This window comes from Psammomys obesus, unplaced genomic scaffold (genome assembly GCF_907164565.1).
Source record: "Psammomys obesus unplaced genomic scaffold, mPsaObe1.curated_primary_1811, whole genome shotgun sequence".
Lineage (NCBI taxonomy): Eukaryota > Metazoa > Chordata > Mammalia > Rodentia > Muridae > Psammomys > Psammomys obesus.
The window spans coordinates 39,310,661-39,336,439 of NW_026587216.1; the positions used below are offsets into that span (position 1 = coordinate 39,310,661).

The following is a 25,779-nucleotide window of genomic DNA, read 5'->3' on the forward strand; positions in this document are numbered from 1 at the left end:
TAGATTTCACAGGTTGGTTGGGGTAGGTGGGGAATAGATTTCACAGGTTGAAGGATGGATGAAGAGAATACTGGGAGAAATGACGAACTGGGAGGCATTTCAGGAGTGAGGTAGAAACCTAGAGCAATGGAAATTCATGAAATCTATGAGGGTGACACTAGTGAAAACTCCTCGTAATGGGGAAAATGGAGCCTGAACTGGCCATCCTCTATAACCAGGAAAAGACTTAAGGGTAGGGATTCCGACACCAACCCAGCCACAAAACCTCTGACCTACAGTTTGTCATGCCTGTAGGAGGTACTGGAGGCTAGCATAACCGTCATCAGAGAGACTGGAGAGACTTCATCTAGCAACTGAGGGGAGCAGAGACAGAGTCCTACATCCAAATGTTAGACAGAGTTTGTGGAGTCCTGTGGAGGAGGGGGAGGAAAGATTGGAGGAGCCAGAAGACCCAGGACACCACAAGAACATGGCCCACAAAATCAACTGGTGGGGACTCAAGTAGGCTTATGAGACCGGGGAGCCTGTAGGGGGTCTGACCTAGGTCCTCTGAATATATGTTATGGTTGTGTAACTCGGTGTTTTTGGTGGATTCCTAACACTGGTAGCAGGGGCTGTCTTTGTCTCTTTTGCCTGCCTTTGGGACTCATTTCCTCCTACTGGGTTGTTTCATCCAGCCTTGATGTGTCTGGTCTTATTGTAGCTTGTTATGCAGTGTTTAGTTGATGTTCCTGAAAGGCCTGCCTTTTTCTGAGGGGAGAGGAAGCAGAGTGGCGGGGGGCCGGGGCAGGAGCTCCTGAGGGCAGGGGAAGAAGAGGAAACTGAAGTAGGGATCTAAAATATGAGAGAAGAATAAATAAACAGGAAAAGCAGAACTTTAAAGGTCGCCATAAAACACTGAGTATGTTGAGCAGGTTTCTTCTCCAGGTACTTGTCTTCATCACAGTTACAGAAATATTTATCTATGCTCTCATCTCTATTTCACCATCCCATTTGAGACTTCCTTCAAATTAACCACTGCCCTAATTGAGAGCAATGCCTCACCCAATAAGGAGACGACATACTCACTGGAGCTCCTCTGGTTTGGGCCTCAGGCAAACAAGAGCCCTATTTGATATGATGTACTCTAGGCTTGACATTCTGCCTCTGTCACTTCCCACACACTCAAACATCCACAGATAATGATGTTCAGCAAGAGGCAGCTTCTTGCTTTTTCATGTGGGTGCTATTTTTATAAAAAGCATTTTGCAAGGAGAAATGCACAATCAGTATTTTTGAGTTTGGAGGCATCTGAACTGAATGAGATGTGGGGAGGCCCTTCTTGGTCATTGTGCTTTAGTGGTGGTAGAACAATGGAAAGTATGCACAATTCAAGCTTATTGATTTCAAAAGAATCTGTTTTTCCCTCTTTTAGGCCAGATGGAGTGTTTGGAAATGGTCTGGAACTTGGGTGATGCACTTTCTCAGACAGGTTCTAGTAATTCCTATGTGATTTGACAATGTCTGTTTTTATGTTATTGTCTTCCTATAACAATTTATTTGACAATGTTGCAATGAAAAGGAAAAGTGTTTGAACTCTAAAAATATCCATGCTGAGAAGGTTGCTAACAAAAATAATTTGGCTTCCCTATAGTAGGGATAATATGAATAAAAGCTTAACATTAAATTTACTATCCTAATTTTGGTTAGAAACTCAAACTTTTCCTAATCAAGAGAACAGAAAACAGTATCCTAGATTCTGTCTCACAATCTGATAGAAGTATCTTTTCAAAAGGATAAAGGAAGAAAGTGATGTAAGGGGGAAGAGAGGAATGAGTGGAAGGCACAAAGGAAATAAAGAGAAGCTTACAAATAAATTTTATTTTGTGTTAGCATAAGGATTAGATTTTTTTTGTAATGCCAGAGTAAATAATTGCTTATTGACATGAGTAATTGCAATATAAGAAATCTGTCCTTCAAAGCCACAACCTTATGTGGAATAAAATCTTGAGTACTATTTAACATCTTATTGCAACAGAGTCAAGTTCCAGAATGTGAAGTTGTAGGGGAAAAAAAGGCAAGTTACATCAATTTGTCTACTTTCTTAATTTTGGGTTCAGTTCAGATTACAGAAGTCTGACTTAGCCTGGTGTATGGTTTAGCAAAACAGCTATAGTCAGTCTGAAGTTATCTGTATAAAGTATGACAATCATCCTTTGCCACAATTCAACCATTGTTTTCTGAAGACAGAACACAGTCTTATCTGAGAATAGGGCCCTGATTTTGAAATAATGCAGAGAGAAGAGGGAGGACAAGTATTATGAAGACAGAAAGAAAAATTGGAGTCAGGTTCCACTGGGAAGGAGAGGTGTAATCCAGAGGAGAGGGAGGTGTGATTTAACAAGCCCATAAGGAAATATTTTATAGCTAATGTAAAATACATATATAAACACCCTAGTACCAGGCATGGGAAGCCACCCTTTGAGGTGTTGGTTGGTGCTGGGAAGGTGTCCAAGAGACTCCCAACACAAGGTAGAGGTTATTGTTGCTGCCCTTGGTTGCTTCCCAGAGTTTGAAGATGAGACTATAATGCTGAAGATGCCATACTCTGGAGGGCTCAAACTGAAGGTATTCTAGAAGCTGCCTCCCTGAAGACTAGCTCCCATAGTATAAGTTCTATGCCCAGAAGGGAAAGGAATTGATAATCCCGCCCACCTGTAAAGCCTATGAAACATAACAATGACCAGATTGGCAAGATGTCCCTAATCATACGATCGTGGCATTGTTATCTTTGGGGAAGCCAACAGATGTCTAACCAGAATTAAGGACCATTAGATGAGAGGGAATTTATGCCAGGTATTATAAACATAGACAACTATCTGTGGTTGTAGGGGATGTAAACTTTAGAACAGAACCTACTACCACCATTCTTCTAAACTAATAACATTTCTAAATGTATTCTAAACACTTATCCTTATAATCATCCTTACTCCTTCTGCTGCATACAAGAAGTATACCTCAGCATCAAAGATAGACACTAACTCAGAGTAAAAGATTAGAAAAAGATTTTCCAAGTAAATGGACCCAAGAAGCAAGCTGATATAGCTTTGCTAATAACTAATAAAATAGACTTTGAAACAAAATTAATCAAAACAGATAGATAGGGAAGGAGGAGACTTTATATTCATCACAGGAAAAAACCACCCAGATGAAGTTTTAATTCTCAGCAGCTATGCCCCAAATGCAAGGGCGTGCACATTTGTAAAAGAAACATTACTAACGCTGAAGTCACATATCAAACCTCACACACTGACAATGGGAGAGTCCAGTACCCCACGCTCACCAATGGACAGGTCATTTAGACATGGCTAAACAGAGAAATAATGGTGCTAAACAGACATTATGAACCAAATGGACCTAACAGATATCTACAAAATATTTCACTCAAACACAAAAGAATATATCTTCTTCTTAGCGTCACATGGGACATTCTCCAAAATGAACTACATACTCAATCACAAAGCAAGTCTCAACAGATGCAAGAAAACTGAAATAACCCCCTGCATCTGAACAGATGCAGGATTAAATAACCCCCTGTATCCTATCGGACCACCATGGATTAAAATTGAATTACAACAACAGAAAGCCTACAAACTCGTGGAAACTAAACAACTCTACACTGAATGACTACTGGGTCAAGGCAAGAATAAAGAAGGAAATTAAAAAAACTCTCTAGAATTCAATGACAATGAATGTACAACATACCCAAACTTACAGAATACTATGAAAGCTGTGCTAAAAGGAAAATCCATAGCACTAAGGGCCTTCGTAGAGAAACTGGAAAGATCTCATACTAGCAAGTTAACACTACATCCGCAAGTTCTAGAACAAAGAGAAACAAACACACACAAGAGAAGTAGACTGCAGGAAATAATCAAACTGAGAAATGAAATCAATAAAATAGAGACAAAGGGAATAATAGAGTCAACGAAACAAAGAATTAGTTCTTTAAAAAAAACAAACAAACAAAAAAACACCAAATCTTTATCCAAACTAACTAAAAGACAGAAAAAAAATCCAAATTAACAAAATCAGAAAGGAAAAAGGGCATAACAATAGACACCAAGGAAATACAAAGAATGACTAGGTCATACCTCAAAAATCTGTACTCCATGAGTAGTCCTTGGTTGGAGTATGAGTCTCTGGGAAGTTCCCTGTGTTCAAATTTTCTTGTTCTGTTGCTCTCCTTGTGGAGTTCCTGTCCTCTCCAGCTCTTACCATTTCCCACTTCTTACATAAAATTCCATTCACTCCCCTGCACAGATGTAGCCCATGGCAGTTCAGTGTCCTAGTGGGTTACATAGTAATGGGAAGAGGGACTGCCTCTGACATAATCTGATTGGCCTGTTCTTTGATCACCTCCCCCTGAGGGGGGAGCAGCCTTACCAGGCCACAGAAAAGGACAATGCAGCCACTTTTGATGAGAACTGATAGACTAAGATCAGAAAGAAGGAGAGGAGAACCTCCCCTATCAGTGGACTTGGGGAGGAGCATGTATGCAGAAAGGGGAGGGATGGTGGGAGGGGAGGAAGGAGGGGCTTATGGGGGGATACAAAATGAATAAAGTGTAAAAAAAATCTGTACTCCACAAAATCAGAAAATGTAAATGATATCGACAATTTTCTCAATAAATACAATTTACCAAAGTTAAATAAAGATCAGATAAACATCTTACATAGACCTGTAATGCCCAAGGACATAGAAGTAGCCATTCAAAGTCTTCCAACCAAAAAAAGCACAGGGCAAAATGGTTTTGGTGCAGAATTTTACCAGACTTTCAAAGAAGAGCTAATATCAATACTTCTCAAATTCTCAAATTATTCCACAAAGTAGAAACAAAAGGAACATTGCTAAATTTTATGGAGCCACAGTCATCCTGATACCCAAACCACACAAAGATTCAACAAAGAAAGAGAATTACAGGCCAATTTCCCTCATAAACATAGATACAAAAACACTCAACAAAATACTTGCAACTGAATCAAAGAATACATCAAAAAGATTATTCACTATGATCAAGTAGGCTTCATCTATGAGATGCAAGGATTTCAACGTATGAAAATCTGTCAGTGTAATCCACCATATAAACAAACAAACAAAAAAATAACATGGTTATCTCATTAGATGCTGAAAAAGCCTTTGATAAACTTCAAGGCACCTTCATGATAAAAGTCTTGGAGAGATCAGGAACACAAGGAACATACCTAAACATAATAAAGACATTGTACAGCAAGTTGATAACCAACATTAAATTAAATGGAGAGACACCCAAAGCCATTTCACATAAATTATCTTTTTCTTTGCAACTAAAATACTCTTATAAATGAGTACATAAGATATTTTTTCTAGATCTGGGTTACCTCATTCAGGATGAATTTTTTTTCTAGTTCCATCTATTTGCCAGAAAATTTTATGCCAAAATAGCTAAGTAATACTCCATTGTGTAAATGTACCACATTTTTTGATCCATTCTTAAGTTGAGGGACATCTAGTTTGTTTTCAGTTTCTGTCTATTATGAATAAAGCTACTATGAACATAATTGAGCAAATGTCCTTTTGGTAGGATGTAGCATCTTTGGGATTATGCGCAGGAGTGGTATGGATGGAACTTGAGAAAGATGGATTCCCAATTTTCTGATATACTGCCTTATTGATTTCCAAAGTGGCTGCACTTTCACCAAGAATGGAGGAGTGTTCTTCTTGCTGCACATCCTCCACAGCATGAGCTGTCAATTGTGTTTTTGATCTTAGACATTTTGACAGGTGCAAGATACAATCTCCAAGCTGTTTTGATCTACTTGATGAACATTTCTTTAAGTGATTTTTAAACATTTGAGATTCCTGTGTTGAGTTTCTGTTTAGCTTTGTACCCCATTTTAATTGGATTATTTAGCTTGCTGATGTCTAATTTTTTGAGTTCTTTATATATTTTTGTTATTAACCCTCTGTCAAATGTGGAGTTGGTGAAAATATTTTCCCTTTTTGTAGGCTGCCATTTTGTCCTATCCGTGGTGTCCTTTGCCCTGCAGAAGCTTTTCAGTTTCATGATGTCCCATTTACTAACTTTTGATTTTAGGGCCTGTACTATTTATGTTCTTTTCAGAAAGTTATCTCCTGTGCCAATGCGATTAAGCCTATTTTCCACGTTCTCCTCTATCTGATTCATTGTTTCTGGTTTTATGTTGAGGTCTGTGATTCACTTCAACTGAAGTTTTGTGCAGGGTGATAGACGTGGATCTATTTGTGATCTTCTACATGCAGACATCTAGTTAAGTCAGCACCATTTATTGAAGATGTTTTCCTTTTTCCCATTGTATATTTCTGGTTTCATTATCAAAATTAGGTTTCCATAGGTGTGTGGGTTTATTTCTGGTTCTTCAATTTAATTCCATTGATTCACTTGTCTGATACAATCTTTTGTGTTTGGGTGAAATATTTTGTAGGTATCTGTTAAGTCCATTTGGTTCATAATGTTGCTAGCACCATTTTTTCTCTGTTTAGCCATGTCTAAATGACCTGTCCGTTGGTGAGAGTAGGGTACTGAACTCTCCCATTGTCAATGTGTGAGGTTTGATATGTGACTTCAGCGTTAGTAATGTTTCTTTTACAAAGGTGTGTGCCCTTGCATTTGGGGCATAGATGTTGAGGATTAAAACTTCATCTGGGTGGATTTTTCCTGTGATGAATATAAAGTCTCCTTCCCTATCTATCTGTTTTGATTAATTTTGTTTCAAAGTCTATTTTATTAGTTATTAGCAAAGCTCTATCAGCTTGCTTCTTGGATTCCATTACTTGGAAAATCTTTTTCTAATCTTTTACTCTGAGTCACTGTCTATCTTTGATGCTGAGGTATGTATCTTGTCTGCAGCAGCAGAAGGATGTATCTTGTTTTCACATCCGTTCTGTTAGTCTGTGTCTTTTTATTGGGGAATTGAGTACATTGATGTCAAAAGATATCAATGACCAAAGAATGTTAATTCTTGTTATTTTGTTAATTCTTGTTATTTTGTTGTAGTTGTTGTTGGTGGTAGTGTGTTTCTTTGGGTCATGCTGGTATGACCTTTATAAACATGCCCTTCCTTAGGTTAGGACATCTTCTATGATTTTGTTAGAAACATTTTCTGCCCCTTTGAGCTGGGAATCTTAGGAATAATAGGAATAATCTTTTATTCCTATTATTCTTAGACTTGGTCTTTTCATAATGTTTCAGATTTCCTGGATGTTTCATGTCAGGAATTTTTCTTAGATTTAACATTGTTTTGACTGGTGTATCTGTTTTGTTTTGTTTTTAATCATGTCTTCAATATCTGAGATTTTTTTTTCTTCCACCACTTGTACTCTGTTGGTTATGCTCGTGTCTGTAGCTACTGCTTGCTTACTTATATTTTCTATTTCCAGAATGTTCTCAGTTTGTGTTTTCTTTATTGATTTTATTTCCACTTTCAGGTCTTGAACAATGTTATTTGCTTCCTTCATCTGTCTCCCCCCACCCCTTGGGTTCCTTAACATCCTTTAAGGATATTATTGATTTCCTCTACTTTTTTTGTTTGTTTGTTTTTCCTCTATTTCTTTAAGGGATTTGTTCATTTTCTCTTAAAAAGACATAACATCTTTATAAAGTTCATTTTAAGGTCATTTTGCTATGGCTTGCTATAATGGAATGGTTGCCCTTGGCTATTGTTGATTGAGTTCTTACACTGATGTTTAGGCATCTGTATTTAGAGTAATTATAGGTCTAGGTGCAATTTCTGGGTTTGCCTTTGTTGGATGGGTGTTTCCTTCTTTGGTTTCTGTTTTCTCTCTGGTGTTCTGGCTGGAGTGGCTTGTGTTTGAGTAGAAGTTCTCCACCCAAGTTGGAATTTTGATTACCTAGATGGTCTCTGGTTCCACAGAGGGTTGATACCCGAGCTGGGGGCTGGAATTTTTGTAATATGTGTGACTTCTGATCTACTGAGTCTCTTCTGTGTTTTAGGATGCTGGCCAGGCTTCTGGTGGAGTAGGAGGCTTCTGCCTGGTTTTTAGTGAGATGGCCTGGTCTCTGATGGAGTAGGAGGCTTATGCCAGGGGTGTGGGCCAGGATATAGTGACTAGGACCAGAGGGATGGTTGGGGTTATATTGGGTGGGCAGGGCTGAGGTGGGGTGACTTTTCTGGTTTTCAGGAAGCAGGTCTGGCCTATGGTGAGTGGTTAGGAGCTTGACTGGTCTCTGGGGTTCAGGATTCTGGTCTAACCTCTGATGGAGAAAGAGGCTTCCATAAGAGGTGTGAACTGGAATATAGTGACAAGGAGAAGAGTGGCAATTGTGGTTATACTAGGCAGGCACTGGCAGAGTGGGAGAGGTCTTACCTTGGGGTTCAGGATGTGGGCTTAGCCTCTGGTGGAGTAGGAATGACCCTTTAAATTATTAAGGAAAGTGTTAATAGACATTTAACCACATTGTTTGGGAAATATTAGAATTGACACGAGAGCTTTAAGTACAACTATTAACGATTTTTTACTACAATGAAAAATTCAGGAATACACACTGCGCTTGTGTAACTGGCTGAGAAGTTCTCGCCCATTCTTCCTGACAACAAGTGTTATTTACAATCCCTTCATGACCCTACAAGGTAATCTGTGCACAGGTGACCTCCTTTTCTTACATCCTTGAGATCGAAGTCTTAGAATCTCTCCTACAAAGTCAAGACAAAGTCGTCAATTCTTGAAAGTTAAATATCTTCTAATTGACAAACACTATTTTATACCATTTTATTTCTCACTTGTTACTAGATTTTAAAGCCTTAAATGCTGATGCTTTAAAAAAAACAATAAAACTGTGAACACAGCAAAAGAAACTTAAAATAAGCCATATTCATAGTCTCTAGGTGTTCTCAGTATGATGAAAGTATTGTTAAAACCCACTGCTAAGTCCTAGTTAACTCAAATCCTTATGGGAAAATTTTCAAGAGCTTACCCTCTTAGGATAATTCTTTACATTTCATTGCCAATTAGCAGATCACATAGTACTTTCATGTGAGGTTAAAATTGTTCGCACTAAACACTTACAATACAAAGACTATGCAAATTTTGGAAAGGATGGATGAAACGTAAATACCCATTTTCTTCTGTTATTTCACTCTGAAACACATGCTAGAATATTCTGATCTAATTGTGATTACAGGGGAAAAAATAATGCTTTTCCTCTGGGTTGTTAGAGTGAAACAATTTATGTCTACATTCATGTCTAGTTCAGAAGACCTCCTGAAAAATGATTTCTGTTCTTACAACCACAATTTGCCTCAGGTTGAATTCTTAATGACCATTTTATTTGTCCAAAAACCTTTCTAGAGCATAAAGATTCATGGTGACAGGCCACAAGCTCCAGTGGATCTATTTTATTAAAAAAATAACTGTATTTGCAAAATTTCAGAGATACAAAGTATGATGAGGATGTCATAGAGAGAGGATCTTACTCTGTGAGCTGCAGGCGACTGGTTTATGTGGATTAACGTCTTAAGTCAGTTAGTCTGCAGTACTTGTCACAACTAGATAGCTAAATTAAGCTACTGCCATTCACTATGTTCCATACATCCTTCAGACCTCAATGTCTCTTCTGTCTCAGGATCTCATTGATGAGACCAGGCTACATTTAGCTGTCATGTTCCCTCAGAGCCCTTTTGACTAGGACAGCTGCTCAGAATTTCCTTGTGTTTTGACAGACTTCTCAAGCGTGAGAAATACTGGTCACCTGTTTTGTGGAATGTCTTTTAAGTGAAATGTGTTTGGTGTTTCCCCTCATTATTGGCCTGACAGTATGATGTGGGGGAGGAGAGCTCTAGAAATAAAATACCATTTTGAACATCATAGCAAGAAAAAAAACCCTGTGGTTTCTCTCCAGTGATATTGCGTTGGTGCCCTGGCTCAGGCTATGTCTTCAGCCTTTTCTACTGTGTGGTGACTTCTTTCCTTGCTCTCCTCTTTGGAAAGGAGTCAATATGCCCAGCAAGTATTTATGGAGTGGGAAGTTATGCTCCAAATCCTTCAGGGTCAATTATTCACATAAATCATTTAGTTTAATGACTATTTTAAATTTCAAATAGCTAGAAGTATTTCACAAATGAAGCATATTACAAAAAGAGAAGAGGAAGGGGAAATTATATGAGGAAGCCAACAATTCAGAGAGCGAAGGGTGTATTTCTGGGGATGGTAAGCTGTAAGGCTATACTCTTCAGGAGCAACGAACCATCAGAACACCTGTTCTGCCTGCCCTTTCCCTGCCCATCAGTTCATCCAGAAAAGTAAAGTCCTCGAACTTTGGAAGGGAAACTGAGTCCACAATCCTTTTACTTTATTCCTGGGGTCACCTCGTGGCTGTGACATTGTTCTTCCTGCTGATGCCTGCTCTAGATATTTTGGTTGGCAGATAGGTTTAGAGGCTTCCGGACAGAACTCGCTGTGCTTTCTTAGAAGCAGACACAAGTGAATATGCTATGGGAAGAGACATCTCTTACTAAAGAAGTAAAATAAGGTAGAGGATAATTAGTCTACTAAATATCTTCAACATTACCAGTATCATTAACTAACGTGGTCTCCCAAAACTCCATCAAAATGTACTCTGTTGCTAGGAAGGGTCTTTCAACCTATATTCTCAGTGCTTGGGAGACTGAAATAAGTTGGATTGGAAATTTGAGGCCATTCTAGTATTCACAGTTGGACCCAGTCTCAGAAAATCAATCATCCAAACACCTAAACAACAATAAGATCTATTTATGGACATGTTATTTATTTCTCCTCCCCTATTTTCCTTGACCTTGCTGCTGCCCTGAGTTTGAAAACCACCCTCTTGCCTTGGGTAGTTATTGATGCGTAATAAACCATACCAGCATTAAAAAGCAATTGCTTATTGTCACTCTTCTATCTATGGGGCGTTCACCTATGCGCGTTTCGGACAGGTATCTCTGCTTCCTATGGAGACAGCTGGGTGGTACTTTCCAGTATGCGCCTCATTCTCAACCCATCATTTGAGCTGTGGTGTTGTTTGACCACTTAGTAAATGGTTTACACTAGTAAAAAGGTAAAAGACTAGGATCTTGTCCTTGAAGAACAAGACTAAGAGCTGGCCACCTTTTGTGTTTGCTTACATGCAATTAATGAAGAGAAATCAAATAGATAAATAACTATGCCCTTAATGAATAGGCAGTACATGAGGATTTGGGGTCAGTGACACAGCAATGTAGGTTACCGTGCACTAAAATATTCTCTTCTTTTTGTTAAGCCATCCTGTCTTGATCTTTTTACCTGTCATTGTTTATTTAATTCTTTTTTACTCACCTTCAGTACTATTTACAGGGTGTATGTAAGACTCAGGTTCTCTGGTTTTTCTGGATTTGCTTTTGCTTAGAAAGCTCATCCAAGCTCAGATTCCTTGGTACCCCAATAGTCATTTCCAAAAAAGTGACTTACACTACATATTTCCATATTACCATTTGAAATCACCCAAACACATAGATTTGTTCCGTGTTCCCCTTAAAGCAATATTTCTTCAGAAGACAAAGGTGTATTTCTGACATAAGTAAGTTGTCTGGTAATTATGTAAACTGAAATCCAAGCCACAAGCAAAACCAGCTCCACTAAAATTTACCCTAAGTTTCTAAGTACACAGTATCTCTAAAATAGGCAGTGTTTTTAAAAGAAAGCATAATGATAAGAAGAGTCATCAAGAGCAACCATTTCCATCCAGAGGTCATACGGGTCCATGAGCAGCATGTTTGCACAGTTGAAAGTATGAGGTGGGTAGCACTGAGCACTCCTCCCCTCCCCATACACTGGGTCTATCTAATCTAATGGGTATATTGTAGGAAGGAAAATTTTATCTTGATATCGGGGGAAAGAACGTAAAGAGCAGAAACACAGTGGGCTGTTGATTTTTTAAATTTTTATTTAGGTCTCTTTTCAGTCCTGAAAGATCTCACTTTCTATTATTTAAATAATCCATCCAAAAGCTCTTCACTCAAGGTTTATCCCAAACCATCACCATCATCTCCTCATACAGTCTTTCCAGACTGAGCCAGTGGTATCAGTTCCTCTAAACTCAGATAGCGCATTTCCCATCCCCCACCAGCGATCATCTTTGAAAGCAGAGGCGCGGCATAGTAACGTATGACCTCAGGCATTAAACAGAACTTGGAGCTTGTACTAGGCGTGTAGTAAGTGACACGCTAGGTGTGTAACCTCTTTCAATCATACATGCTCCAACTCTACTCTGTAGGCATTAGGTTGGGGTTCTACACCAGACTGATCATCTTCGGAATCCAGTCCTCTGACAGTGACTTCACAAGTTTCTGATTTTAATGAAAACCTGAAGGAAGTCATAGAATCTACAGACATTTGCTACCCAGGCTCGCATCTTCCAGCTCGTCAAAGACACTGATTATAGAATCCTTGCAACATGTTGGAATTGCAGTTCACCTCATTTGCAAGTGCTTATGTCCTTATGCCATCATTTCTTCCTGTCTGAAAACCATTTAAATGAAAGCCAGCCAGTGATTTCTATCTGCGATGTGGAGGCTTATACATAACCCTGGAGAACTATCATCCTAGTTTGTATTCAGGTCTGCCTGTTGTCATAGTTACTGAGGTACTCAGAGTGATTTCCCTTCGGAATCACAACCTGTAGACCTTAAGTGAAAATAAGCTGGTTCTTCCTGCTTTCTGTTCTGCTACTCATGAATCAAAACTAAAAACAGAGCAACAATAGCATGGGTGTTCTTTCACTGTCTACACGGTTCTAGCATAGAAAAGGAATAAAAGATACTTAATCCAAATAAGCACCCGTGATTGAGGTTTCACTCCATTTGCTTATCAAAGATTTGTTGAGTTCCTAGGTGCTGAAGACACTGTCTAGCTTTATAGCCCAAACCCCTGCTCTGTGGGTATCAGGGCATGGTTGCATGTGTGTTCAGGGATATTTTTCAGTAAGATGTGAACAATGATGAAGTGAAAGCAGAGCACACAGGGCCATGGGATGCAGACATTTCGTTAAGTCTAAGGTGCTGTTGTGACCAAATTAAAGGGAGCACCCATCCTGGCAATCTTGGATGTTCAGCAGAAGTATTTTCATTCATTCTGGGGATAGAACCTCAGTGTGACTCTGCATGGAGGATTCATGGGGCAGTGGGGCGAGGACACCAGAGCCATTCCACAGTGTGTCGTCTGTCTAGTCTCTGACTCACACATGGTTTTCCTTTCTTTTCTGGCTGCAGAAACTCCTTCACAGACATCCTCCGTGCCATTCTTCTGTCCTTGGAAGTGCTCATTGAAGATCCTGAGCTTCAGATAAATGGTTTCATCTTAATTATAGACTGGAGTAATTTTTCCTTCAAACAAGCCTCCAAACTGACACCTTCTATCCTTAAACTGGCCATCGAAGGGCTGCAGGTACGTTCAACAAAGATGCAGTGTCAGATGTGTTTGCACTTTTATCTGATTATTGCAACCAAAATATTATCTGTCCAAAATATTATAAAAGAAGTAGGAATAAAACTCACCTGTGAGAGTTCCATATTTTTCCTTCAGCCTCAGCCTAAACATTTGTTGCTTTTCCTTATTTAGCTTTCATTTTCATTAGTAACATTGAATTAGTGTTATTTCAGGCACAAATTACCTGCCGGAACAATAATGGCTAAAGCCTGGAGATGTTTGGCTAACTCCATTGAGTTCACAAAATAACAACTAGGAAGCCTCTTCTTCATGTCTTTGTCCCACAGAGACGGTTTGGGGGCTTCCCTGGGTCTCCCAGAAGCCCGTCAGAAATGCAGTCTGCAGATCCTTACTTTCCAAAGCGTTCTATGCTGAAGTGTTTGCATTAAAGTGGATTGCTTCCCTGTGAACCAAGGAAGTGGATGAAGCTCATGAGGCAGTTTGTTGTTGTCAGTTGTCAGAATGGGTCTTTTGAGGAAGAGATTTTTGTCTCTAGAGCAATTTTCAGGGAACTTCAGCGCTCCCCTCATCTCCCAGAGCAGTGGACCCTTTAAGACCACTGGTTCTCTGGAAAGCAGCTAACTCAGAAGTGTTGCTTGGCATCCTTAGGTGATACATGTTCAAATACAGAATTAAAAGAATAATTTGGAAGCATTAAAAAAAAATCAGCATAGGAAAATCTCATGTCCCTTCTTAATCTGATAGGAAGATTTACTCAAGGGAGTGACCACTTGCTGTGTGGCCACATAGCAAACTCCAGACCGTGGACACTTCCCAGGTCGATTTCTCATGCTCTTCAGAACTCCAGTTCCACCACTCACAATACCTGAGCACACGGGACTAAGGGCTCCATTTCTTAAGCAGTGGCCTGTTCTCATTTGGCCTCTGGCAAATGGAGCCCTCACTGGCCTCTGAGAAACACACGCACAATGCATGGATATTAGAACATTAAAATGGTTTCGTGTTTCCCAGGGGAGTCGAGCTGACATTGCGGAAGAAGAGCGGCTCATGAATGTGGTCCCTGGAACACTAAACTGCCCTTGTGTGTTGTAGGCACAGCTTAGTCACTTTTGCAGGTCCAGACTGTGTGCAGCGTTCCTCCTCAACTTAGACTAACAGACTTCCCCTTCTTCACATTCCCATCAGTTGCCCTCCCTGTGGTTCCTTTCCCTTCCTCCTCTATTCTTAGCCCCTGAATAGAGCTTCTCTCTCTAACCTTTTCTTAAGGGAGAGTTTAAGCTTCAAGACTTATCTCATGCTCATAATTAGGCTGGCGATTATTTCCAGGAATTTCTGCACAGGCTTCTATCTTTCTTTTTAAAACAATAGTTATAGTTTTAAATATGTAAGTTGCTTTGAATCAGCTTATATTCCTTTATATGATTTCTCTGCAGGAAAAAAAAATGCCCTTTACTCAACCCCATGTTCCAATTTCTCTTTCTAAAAAAAAAAAAAAAAAAAAAAAAAAAAAAGTGTGGCTTATACAGCAAGCCCTTGCTCACCTTGCCAGGCAGAGAGAGGTCTTCCTGAGCTAATGTGTGTGAGTGGGTTTTAAAGGTGAGGCTATACACAAAGCTGAGCTATTACTACAGAAAATAGCAGATGAACCTTGGGCGGTCAGGATGAGTCCCATTTATGTCTTTGCCGTCTATGTGCCAGGGTCCAAGGTGAATCCCATAGTGCCCTACAGCTCCAGTTAAGAGAGAGCCTCTCCTGGGATGAGGGGAGATTTGTGAGAATGGGGTCAGAGAGGGGAAGACATATGTGCTTCCCTGATCCCAAGAGCACTGGGCTTCCTTTTACAGGGCAGGATGAGCCACTCTGATGTGAGAAGGCGTCAGACCATTCTGGATTGAAACTGTTTAAATTGTGGTGCGCCTCCTGCATGGGGCAGAAAAAGGCCCCATGGCCAAAAGGAAGCTAGGACAGGGCACCCTCCTAATGCTGCGACCCTTTAATACTGTTCCTCATGTTGTGGTGACCCAACCATAAAATTATTTTTGTTGCTGCTTCATAACTGTAATTTTGTTACATTATTAATAGTAATGTAAGTATCTCATATGAAGAGTATCTGATATGTGACCCCAGAGGGTTCACAACCCACAGCCTGAGAACCGCCGATCTACAATGTGGATGGTCCAATACTGTGCTTTCAAAACACATGCTATCGTGGGCACGAAGAAGTTACTGAGGCACCACAGGCAATTCTGCTCTTGCTCTATAATAGGTAGCCACTCTGTGTGTGTAGAAACACGTCACTTGTCATACTGGCTGTCCTCTCTGACATTGGGATCCTTTGGAAACTGTTACTTCTATCTCTCCTAGGGTCCTTTCTTCATCATGGGGGTTATCCTCATCACTAGCTGGCCATGAACCCTTCTGATACCTTGAAAATGTTATAACTAGGACCAAACAGAAATCGCTCATTTTTGTTCAACAGCAACACTTTTGCATAGCTCCCTAATTGTTAACCATAATGGCTCAAGACACATTATACAATAGTACTATAGTGGAGACAAGGACAGCTACACAAGGGCATCATATGCAACAGAAGAGAAGCAAGACCCTGCCTTCTTTCCATACACCTTGAGAGAGGCTTGAAGAGTCCATGTATCTGCTGGACCCTCAGAGTTTACAGAAGAAAGAGCCTGTGTTCCAACATGCAAAACTTAACCTGTCTGCCCCCTTGCCTAGGATCTATTTGATGGCCTTCTCAGCATAACAGTCAGACAACTGTGGTGCTTGACTATCTGGTTTGGGATTTAAGCTGTTTACAGGATGAATCTGGGTTTCCCTGTGTCTCAGCCCCTGTAGAATTTAGGGCCCTGGGCTGTGATTCCATTCCTGCATATGTAGGTAACAAATGTAGTAATTCCAATGGGAAGAAGAAAATGTGTTAGTTCAGATAGTCCTCGGTGAGAACTTAATGTCAGTTTTGGTTGGTCCTGTATCTCCTGTTCCAACCTGGTTCAACAGCCCTGAGTTTCTGTTTTGTTTATTTCTCTATAAAGAGATGTTTAAAAAGATTGCTGAGTATTTCAGGTTCTTCCCTCTTGGGCTGACGGGCTATGAAGTTAGGGTTATCATGAAGGGAACTCATGAGACAATGCTTTCTGGTCAGCACAAAAAGGGAGGCTTTAGGTCTTCTGGCAGGAATCAGTTACTTCCATTGAAGATCTCAGGTGTTCTGAACCTGAAAGGACCCTTCAGATTCAGCCCCAAATTGGAGTCAAGGATCTGGGCAGTAGTGTTCCCATATTGTCCTCTCCCTGTGTGCTGGCTGCCCAAGAAGGGGCTGTGAACATGGTATCCCCATTCTGAGGTTGAGAGACAGCCGCCACCTAAAGTCATTCTCCATGTGTCCCTCTCAGTGACTATCTGTGTGCAGGACATTTGATGGAATACACAAAAGACATTTGGAATATCCTGCAGCAGGAAACCAAGGGGCATTGCTTTTTCTGGGTCTTTTTCTTGATTACCCCAAATCCCAATTAACTCGAAATATAGGTGGTACTACGTAGTTTAGTGGTGAGGGACTGGGCTAGCAATTCGATGCAATCTTTGGGGGTGTCTTTTAGCAGTATTTCTATACTTCAGAAGGTAATTATTTTGTCTCTGGATATAGTTTAAAATCTAGCCTGTACGTAAGACTTTTGTTACGCGTTTTATAGGTGAATCAATTATGAAATATACAGAACACCTCAGTTTAAATCTTTTCACAGTTACTCGTGTACTCAGAAAGCTCTCTGCGTCTTAGCGATGAAGAGCAATTGCCACTTGTCTTGGGGGGTATTTACAAAGTGTCTTGTCTTGAATTCAAATATTTGTTGTGGGTTTAGAGAATCCTGTTCTTCATTCAGTAGAGGAAACGTAAGAAATGTTTGCCATTTTGTTCTGTTGTGCTTTTTCTTTTAGTTGTTTTTTTTCCTTTTATTTTCATGTTCATATTATTATTTCCAGCCAATCTAGAAAGTGTATCAAGTCATCAGCTCTTTGCTCAAAATGTATGTGGTACTCCTTTTTAAAAAAATTATTTATTTTTATCTTATGTATCTATTGCTATTGGTTCTGTTCGCTTGTATGTATATGTGAGGGTTGTCAGATCTCCTGGAAGTGGCGTTACAGACAGTTGTGAGCTGTCATGTGGGTGCTGGAATTGAACCTGGGTCTTTTGGAAGAGCAGTCAGTGCTCTTAAACACTGAGCCATCACTTCATCCTGGCACTCCTTTTTGTAATAAAGGTGTTTTCATAGTATTCAGTCAACTTTGAATCAACATTTTCAACAGGTTTGAGCCAGACTAATGGAAGAACTACAGTTATTAATGTGTGTGTGTGTGTGTGTGTGTGTGTGTGTGTGTGCTGTATACATGTATGTATGTGTATAGACGCTAGAACACAACTTCAGGTGCTGTTTATTAGATGGTTTTCATCCTTTTCTTTGAGACCTGTTCTACCACTGGCCTGAGACTCACTCATCTAGAACTCCCTGGTCAGTGAACTTGAGGGTTCTGCCTCTCTTCAATGGTGGGATTTTAAGTGGGTACCAACATGTTTACCTTATTAATACGTGGGTTCTAAGGATTGAACTCAGGTCCTTGTGCTTGAAGGCAATTACCTTATCAGAGTGAGGTATTTTCCCAGATCTTTTCTTAAAGCTTCTTAAAGATAACTTTTCAGATCTTAACCCAGGTGGTAGAAGATTCGGAGCAATGCTCAGAACCTTGGCCAACTCAAATTATCAAATTATCCATCTCGTTAGAGACTGTTCTATTATAGCTCCTCAATCCTGCCCCATTCTCTATGTATCCCTTTCTATTTTTCATCCCCCTTTCTAAAACGTATATGTTTACATATTCTGGGGGATTCCAAAGTGTCAGATTCAATTGAGAGAGTAGACAGACTGTTTGGAAGTCTGTTATGTCACGGGCGACGTGAAAACACCTGAGTGTAAATGAACAGGCCACGCTAAGCTTGGAAATTTGGAAAGGCATCTGTGCAGCACAATCACAGCAGTAGCTGTCTCCAGTTCGGGCTCCACGTCCTAGGTGTGCAGACATTCTGACTCATGTGTTCTTCAACAAAGATGTGGCTCAGATACTCTAATGATGGGATTGCAGGAGATTACAGTATTAACATGGTTTCAAGGAACATTCTTTCTGAGTGAGCATGTCAACAGTCTTCTATATGGTTGGTAGACACTCAGACTTGAGGGTCGCTGCTCTAAGGCATGATGTTATAACATAATGCAAGTGATTTTGACATTACATCATCATACTCACCTGTTTGCCAACATACCCCACATCACTGTATCCTCTACCAAACTTTCTCATTTTTGAGCTCTGGAGCACAGACTGAGAGTTAACCCTTCAAACATTTTTAGGTGTTCATGTTGCTGGTATGACCACATTTGGTGTGGGTAAAAGCATAGTCAACTATCTGGGCTTTGCTCTTCTGTCTGCACCTGCCCAGCCATTCTCTCTGTGGGTTCCAGTTCCCCATCTGCACAGGTAGAATCATAACAATCTCTTTCTCACATGTGTGTAGCAGGAATTAAATGAAAGGTGTTTGTACATAGCCAGTGCTTCATGAATGTCCAATTGGGACTGAAAGGATGAAGAGACCTGGCCTATAGATTCACGTGGCTTTAGTGCACTTGTAGAAATAAAATCTGCACTGCCTGGCTCCATAAGCCTAGATTTCTGAGCGCTGGACCCCAGCAGCCTCATCATTACTCCAAAACAAGGAAGACCCTTATCTATCCGTGGTTAGCGTGACTCAGGCCCAGATGGTGTCACCTGCTCAGAGCTGCCTGCTTTTCTATTCCTGTGGTGTGATCTTTTCAATTATCACCTCGTAGTGGGGTGCAAGGGCAAGTCTAAACCCACCATCTTAACCCTGAGTGATGGGTGGGCCTGAAAGCCTCCTTCTCCCTGTAACGCGCTGCAACAGCAGCATCTGCAGCGTCTTCGACTCTGTGTACTAAAACATGTTCGGAGCAGATTGAAGGAAAAGATATTTGCATTTTGGACAAGGAAGCTAATGAATTTGTGTCTCCTACAGTTTGCATGTGTGCTCAGCGAACATGTTTTCTCTAAAGCAAACACTGTTTTACCTCCACACACCGCAAAGCTGTAATTCTGAATTTGTAGTAGCGCAATCTGTTATTATGAAGATACTAGGGAAATAAAACATCTCTTCTAAAGCTCTGCCTTGTTAAGTGTCAATTAAATTCAGGAAGAGAATCACGAATAATGATACCCTAGTGATCCCAATACAGATGGTGTGGCCCATTTAAGATGGTTCCGATTAAATTAAATGCTTTTGATATGCCATACTTTTGGTCTTTTGGACTCTTGTATCCTTCCTTATTTGTATTATTGCAGTTGACTTTTAATTGGTTTATTCAGCCTTTAAAACTTCATCTCACCCTCACCCCCTTCAAGCTCATGTCATTGTTTTGGGAGGTTGTAAGACCTTTGGAACATGGGTTCAGTCTAGAAAACATACATTGCTTGGTGCAGGCCTTTGAGTTATGCTTTATAAACCTAGCCAGTCCTCAATTCTATTTAATCCATGGAAAAACAATTGCTCAGACTTTACTTCTAGTTAGTCACAAAGGTAAAGAGACAGAGCCTCTGACACTGAGCAGGCCATGGTTCAAAGCAAAGCCAGACTTAGAAGCAAATGATTTAAAACAACAACAAAAAAAAAAACAACATTCAGAAAGGACTTAAAATACTGAGCGAATAGAGTCCCAGGTGAAGAAAACAATATGCTAGGAGCCAGGAATGGTTTCCTGGGCAACGCCACCACCTCAGCTCATTCTTAGCAGGTAAATGTGGAATAAGGGAGTACAGACAGAAGGGAAGAAATCCTAGGCAATGGGAAGACTATAGTGAGAGACAAAGAGGCCAGATGAAGAGGAAATTAGAATTCATTTCATATCCTGCAGCTCACAAGCACCAGTGAGGACTTTGGTGTATCCATGGTAATCTGAAGTTTTTGGTGACCTTAGAATGTGTTACTGAAGCAAGATGGCAGGTTTATATTTCCCATGACGATCATTTAGGGCTTTGAGTAAGAAGGGTGTTTTAGTTGTTTTTGTCATCATTATGACCAAAATGTCTGACAGAAGCAACCAAAGGAAGGAAAGATGTATTTTGGTCCATTATTCCTGAAGGAGTCGTACATTGTGGTGAGGATGGTATGGTCAGGGAGTTTCTCCATCTATTGAAGTGGAAACAATGGACAATGGCTGCTTAAAACATCTCGGCGGATGAGAAAGCAGAGCGTGTGAGTGGGACTTGAGCGATGATTGTCAAAGGCCGGCAGTGTACGTATTCTAGACTGATGCCATGTTCCAATGGTCTTACAAGCAGCCAAAACAATAATAGACTCATTATTTGGGACCAAGTACTCATGAGCCTGAGAGCAGGGTGTTTGTTTCACATTGAAGCCATGACAGAAGTTTGCAGGGCTGAATAAACCAACTGAAAATCAACTTCAATAATACGAATAAGCTAAGACTTTAAATTAGGAGAAATAGGAGTGCTTCAATAACCAATTAGGAAGCAGGAGAAGGTAATTTGATTCATAAAACTGTGGAAGGGCAAGGGTCAGGAATGATGTTAAGGTGACACTGTGAGGCGTGGGCAGGTGTGGAAAAGAAAATAGAGCACAGCATTGGTTCTGAGCCTCGAATATAGTGATTGTGCCCACCAAAGGTCCATGTGGTGAGAGTTTCGTCCTGTGCTTGGTGACGTAAAAGCTACAATAGATCCTTGAAGAGGTAGAACCTAGCAGGAGTGAAGAGACCACTGGGACACTGTTCTTGGAAGAGATTGGTGTAGCTCCGTGGGACCGCACTGGGCTAGAGTGCTTTGTTATTAAAGAGCAGGACTGGCATTTCCTGCCCAGACCATTTCCTGTCTTACTGTGGAATATCCTGTCCCCTTTGCTGCCATGATGCTGCTGAGCGATACAGCCAATGGGTGGCTTAGCTGATGGGACAATATGATCATGAACATTCTGCCTCCAAAATTAAACCCAACAATCCTCTCTTTTTTATATAAAGTATTCTTTCATTATAGTGATGGAAAATGAACTAAAACCATTAGACATGTAGCCATAAGATCTTATCAGGTAGTCTAGTGATTTATATTAAGTCTGAGATGAAAGGAGGAGTTTGGGCTAAATCAATAGATTTGAGTAATTTTTAGTCTTAATATAATTTTTAAATGTATTTCTTTTATATGTGTGACATCTATGTCCGTACATTCTGTGCATTCCTGTCACCTATGTAGGGCAAAAGAAGGCATCGGTTCTCCTGGGACTGGAGTTACATACAGATGCTGGGAATCAAAATTGAGTCCTCTGGAAGAACGGCCAGTGCTCTTAAGCTCTGAGAAGCCATCTTTTTAGTCCCTATTTTTAATTAAAAATCACTTGATTGTAATTAATTCATAAATAAACACATCACACAACTGAATTCAAATAAGCACTTGCCCTGTCCAAACTCCAAACATCTCCAAACTCCAAACTCCGCTGTCCAGTTAGTGAAGCCCCGGAGCTTCTCTTAGTGTTTCACACTTTCGCTACCAATTATATTCTTATGCACTCACCTACCATGAGAAGAGAATAAATTATGACAGACTTAAAACTGGAAAAACAAGTAGCTTTATAGTCTCATGTGTCCACTGCCTGAATCATTCATTCCTTATCACCTAATATTTCCCTAATTTAGTCTCCTTCTAAATGTTTTGTACTCTACCTACACATATATTTGTGATATATATATATGTATGTATATACATATATTGCCTGGGATTCTCATTTTAGGGAGAGCATACATTATTTTTTTTAACTATGTTTATAGCAGCTTTATTAGTAGTAGCCAGAATCTGGAAACAACCCAGATGTCCCTCAACTGAAGAATGGATTTTTTTTTGATTGTTTAATATTTTTTTTAATTTTATTTTTTTTCTTATCAGTTACATTTTATTAACTCTGTTTCCCAGCTGTATCCCGTTCCCTCATTCCCTCCCAATCCCACCCTCCCTCCCTCATCTCCACCCTGCCCCTTTCCAAGTCCACTGATAGGGGGGACCTCCTCCCCATTCATCTGACCCTGTTTTATCAGGTATCTTCAGGACTGGCTGCAAAGCCCTCCTCTGTGGCCTAGCAGGACTGCTCCTCTTTTGGGGGGTGGGGAGGTCAAAGAGCCAGCCATTGAGTTCCTGTTAGAAATAGTCCTTGTTCCCCTTACTATGGGAAACCAATTGGTTACTGAGCTACCATGGGCTACATCCAAGCAGAGGTTCTAGGTTATATCCATACATGGTCCTTGGTTGAATGTCAGTCTCAGAAAAGTCCCTGTGCCCAGATATATTTGGTCCTTGTGGAGCTCCTATCCTTTCCCCATCATACTAACTCCCCTTCTTTCATATGATTCTCTGTACTCTGACGAAGGTTTGGTTATGAGTCTTAGTATCTGCTTTGAAAACACTGCTAGGTAGAGTCAGATGCCTTCTGCATAGACCTATAAGATATGATAAACATAATGAAATCTATACACCTAAAAAAGATAATCAAGAGAGCAGACATGGGGTAAGATGATCAATCCTCATTTAGAAAGACAGAGGGGATGTGCATTGAACGTATGACGGGAGTCTACTGCAGAAGGCATACATTATTTTTGTGTGTGTGAGATTGTGTGACATCACTTACTACGCATTCTAAGTCCATCCATTTTCCTGAAACTTTTGTGATTTTCTAGATTTCACAGTATCTGAATCTGAAAGTCTAGGAAAGATAACATTCAGGCAAAACTAAGGAATGGGAGGCAGAAACTGAGAGAATAATAAAAGTGAAGAAAGAGCGATATCAAACCAGCCACAGAGGAGGGCAGGAAAGCTGGACCGGGGAGCTGTAAGGATCAACACAGACACTGAGAGCGAGGCTTCAAGGAGGGTCTTAGTGTAATGCTATGACTAGGTGCCAGCTAGAAGCTCTGGCTTGAGAGGGGCCTTGAAAAGGAATATAAAATTTTCCATAAACATATCTCACCAGATTACAGGCTCAGGGACATGGAAGAAACCAAAGCAGAAGAAGCAGGAAGACGGAAGCAGAGGAGACATTTGATATCACTAAAGAGAAGCATTAGGGGTCCTTTGTACAACTGCAGAAGTTCAGTCTGGACCGAGCGTTGGCCTCTGTGAATTGTTTAGTTACAGAATAATAATTTTTGAAGAGTCAGAGAAAAGATCTCTGCCTCCTGTGATTATGAAATGAAGTGTGGAGTGGCTATCCAGGGACTCTGTCCTGAATGTATCCTTGTAATGCATCTACAGGAGATGCCATCACAGGTTTCTAGTTCTGTTTATGTCCCCAGGGGAACCAGCATCAAGTCCAAGCAGTACTTGGCATTCCTAAAGAGTCTTTCCCTGCGTAATCCATATTCTCTTGAGATTAAACCGTGGGTAGAAAAATATCATCCCTCACAAGCATTAGGTAGAGTTTTTTTTTTTTTTTTTTTTTGTTTCTGAAAGCTAGGAAACCAAGTCAAGCCAAAACAAAGTAGAGCAGAAACAAAGAAGGGAATTTACATAGTACAATTCTGAGCTACGATGTCCTCCAGGCTGAGCCAGACCTGGCCTTGGAAAATGCCTGGAGAATCAGTCTGTCTTTCCTTGCCTGTCTGTCAGTCCCACTGTCTCTGGACCCCCTTCTTTTCAGAAGTGTTTTTCCATGGTGTCCTGCATGTCTGTCAGACCCATGTATAAGAGATCCTTGGTGTCAGCATCCTTTGCAAGATGATGGGGTTTTGCCCAAGGTAGCTACATCTGAAGGATAGCATTTCAAGATAAAACGTTAACTAGATGGTTGGTATAACAAATCAAGAATCTGTTCGGAATAAGATTTAAGTTTCCATGGAGGCCAACTACAGATCTTGCAGTTTGTCATGTTTCTTACCATGGGAGAAAGTGTCCCTTGTGGGAATAAACATGTGAATTAATTTGGGGAAAATGGAAACATTTGTTTCTAAGAAATCACTAAACATTGCTAACCCCCATTTAATTAGTGCAAAGGAGAAAATCAAAATGCAGGTTTTTATATTAGAAGGATCTGCAGATTTGGTTCTGTATATAAAAATATTAATATATAAATTAAATTCACAAAATGTACAGTTCAGGTAAATTTTTAGAAACTGAAAGCAAATAAATAGTTAACAGAAAAGAAAGAAAAATCAAACCTTGTGACCCAGGAGTACTGAGTATTAAAAATTGACACCAAAAGTAACCACTTTCCTGACTTCAAAAGCACAGATTGGTTTTTATAGGGCACAGTTTAATTCCACATCCCCCCATCCCCACCCTCTGCCAAAACCAAATGTGACTCATGCCCAGATTTTCCTATCTCAGTCAAGCAGGCTTCACAATACCAGGTCCTGTCTTGAGTGTGTCATTTTCATAAACAATCTTAACACTCTTTGTGCCTACATATAGAATTTGATTCAAGAATACAATTAATCTTGAAACTCTGCAGACAAGAGAAAGGCCATGGTGCATTCCATAAGGAATATTAGGGCAACCACATAGGCTATAGAATATACAGCATCATGAGTATTACAAAATCACTGCTGTCAGTTACACACTGCCATTAAGAGATGCTCCATTAGAGCTGATTTGCTCCCATTTTACAAATAATTCTTGCTGATGCATTCTTCACTTAGCATATACACAATGTAGACAATATTAGGAAATAACAGTTGTCTAGAGGTGTTGCTCAGCAGAACAGAATGTGCTAAGAATGTACAAGGCTATGGTTTCAACCTCCACCCTCCAATTCCAGCTGATAGCCAGAGATTCAGCACAAACAGGGTAACTTTTTGCTTCTGCACCTGGAAACTACAGAATTCAGACTGTTTTGTGTAGATGCTGCTATTCCAAGGTGCCTGGAGGCAAACAGTGTATCATAGCATCAGATCCAATGTGCACAGCTGTGATCCTAAGCAATCTAGAAGAGTCTGTTACACTCAACCAGCACTCAACCAGGCGTGTACACATGCAGAATATCAGAGGGGGTTTTGTCTACTATAGTTACAATGTGGTATAAAATGTTCACAGCTCACCTTAGTTCCAGGTATTTCCTAAGAGTTGTAGAAACAGTTACCAATCCACTATAAAGAGACTGAAAACAGTTGATAGTATAAATAAATAGATAGATAGATGATAGATAGATAGATAGATAGATAGATAGATAGATAGATAGATAGATAGATA

The 25,779-nt window shown here is 40.2% G+C and overlaps 1 protein-coding gene across 2 annotated transcripts in view; it reads left to right on the plus strand.

The window, feature by feature from the left end:
• Positions 1 to 25,779, plus strand: part of Clvs1 (clavesin 1) — a 190,437-nt gene that overhangs the window by 69,829 nt on the left and 94,829 nt on the right. For both annotated transcript variants that reach the window (XM_055603359.1, XM_055603360.1), the window contains exon 3: positions 13,281 to 13,455. In XM_055603359.1, the coding sequence (XP_055459334.1) occupies positions 13,281 to 13,455 (175 nt within the window). The remainder of the gene's footprint in view (positions 1 to 13,280; positions 13,456 to 25,779) is intronic.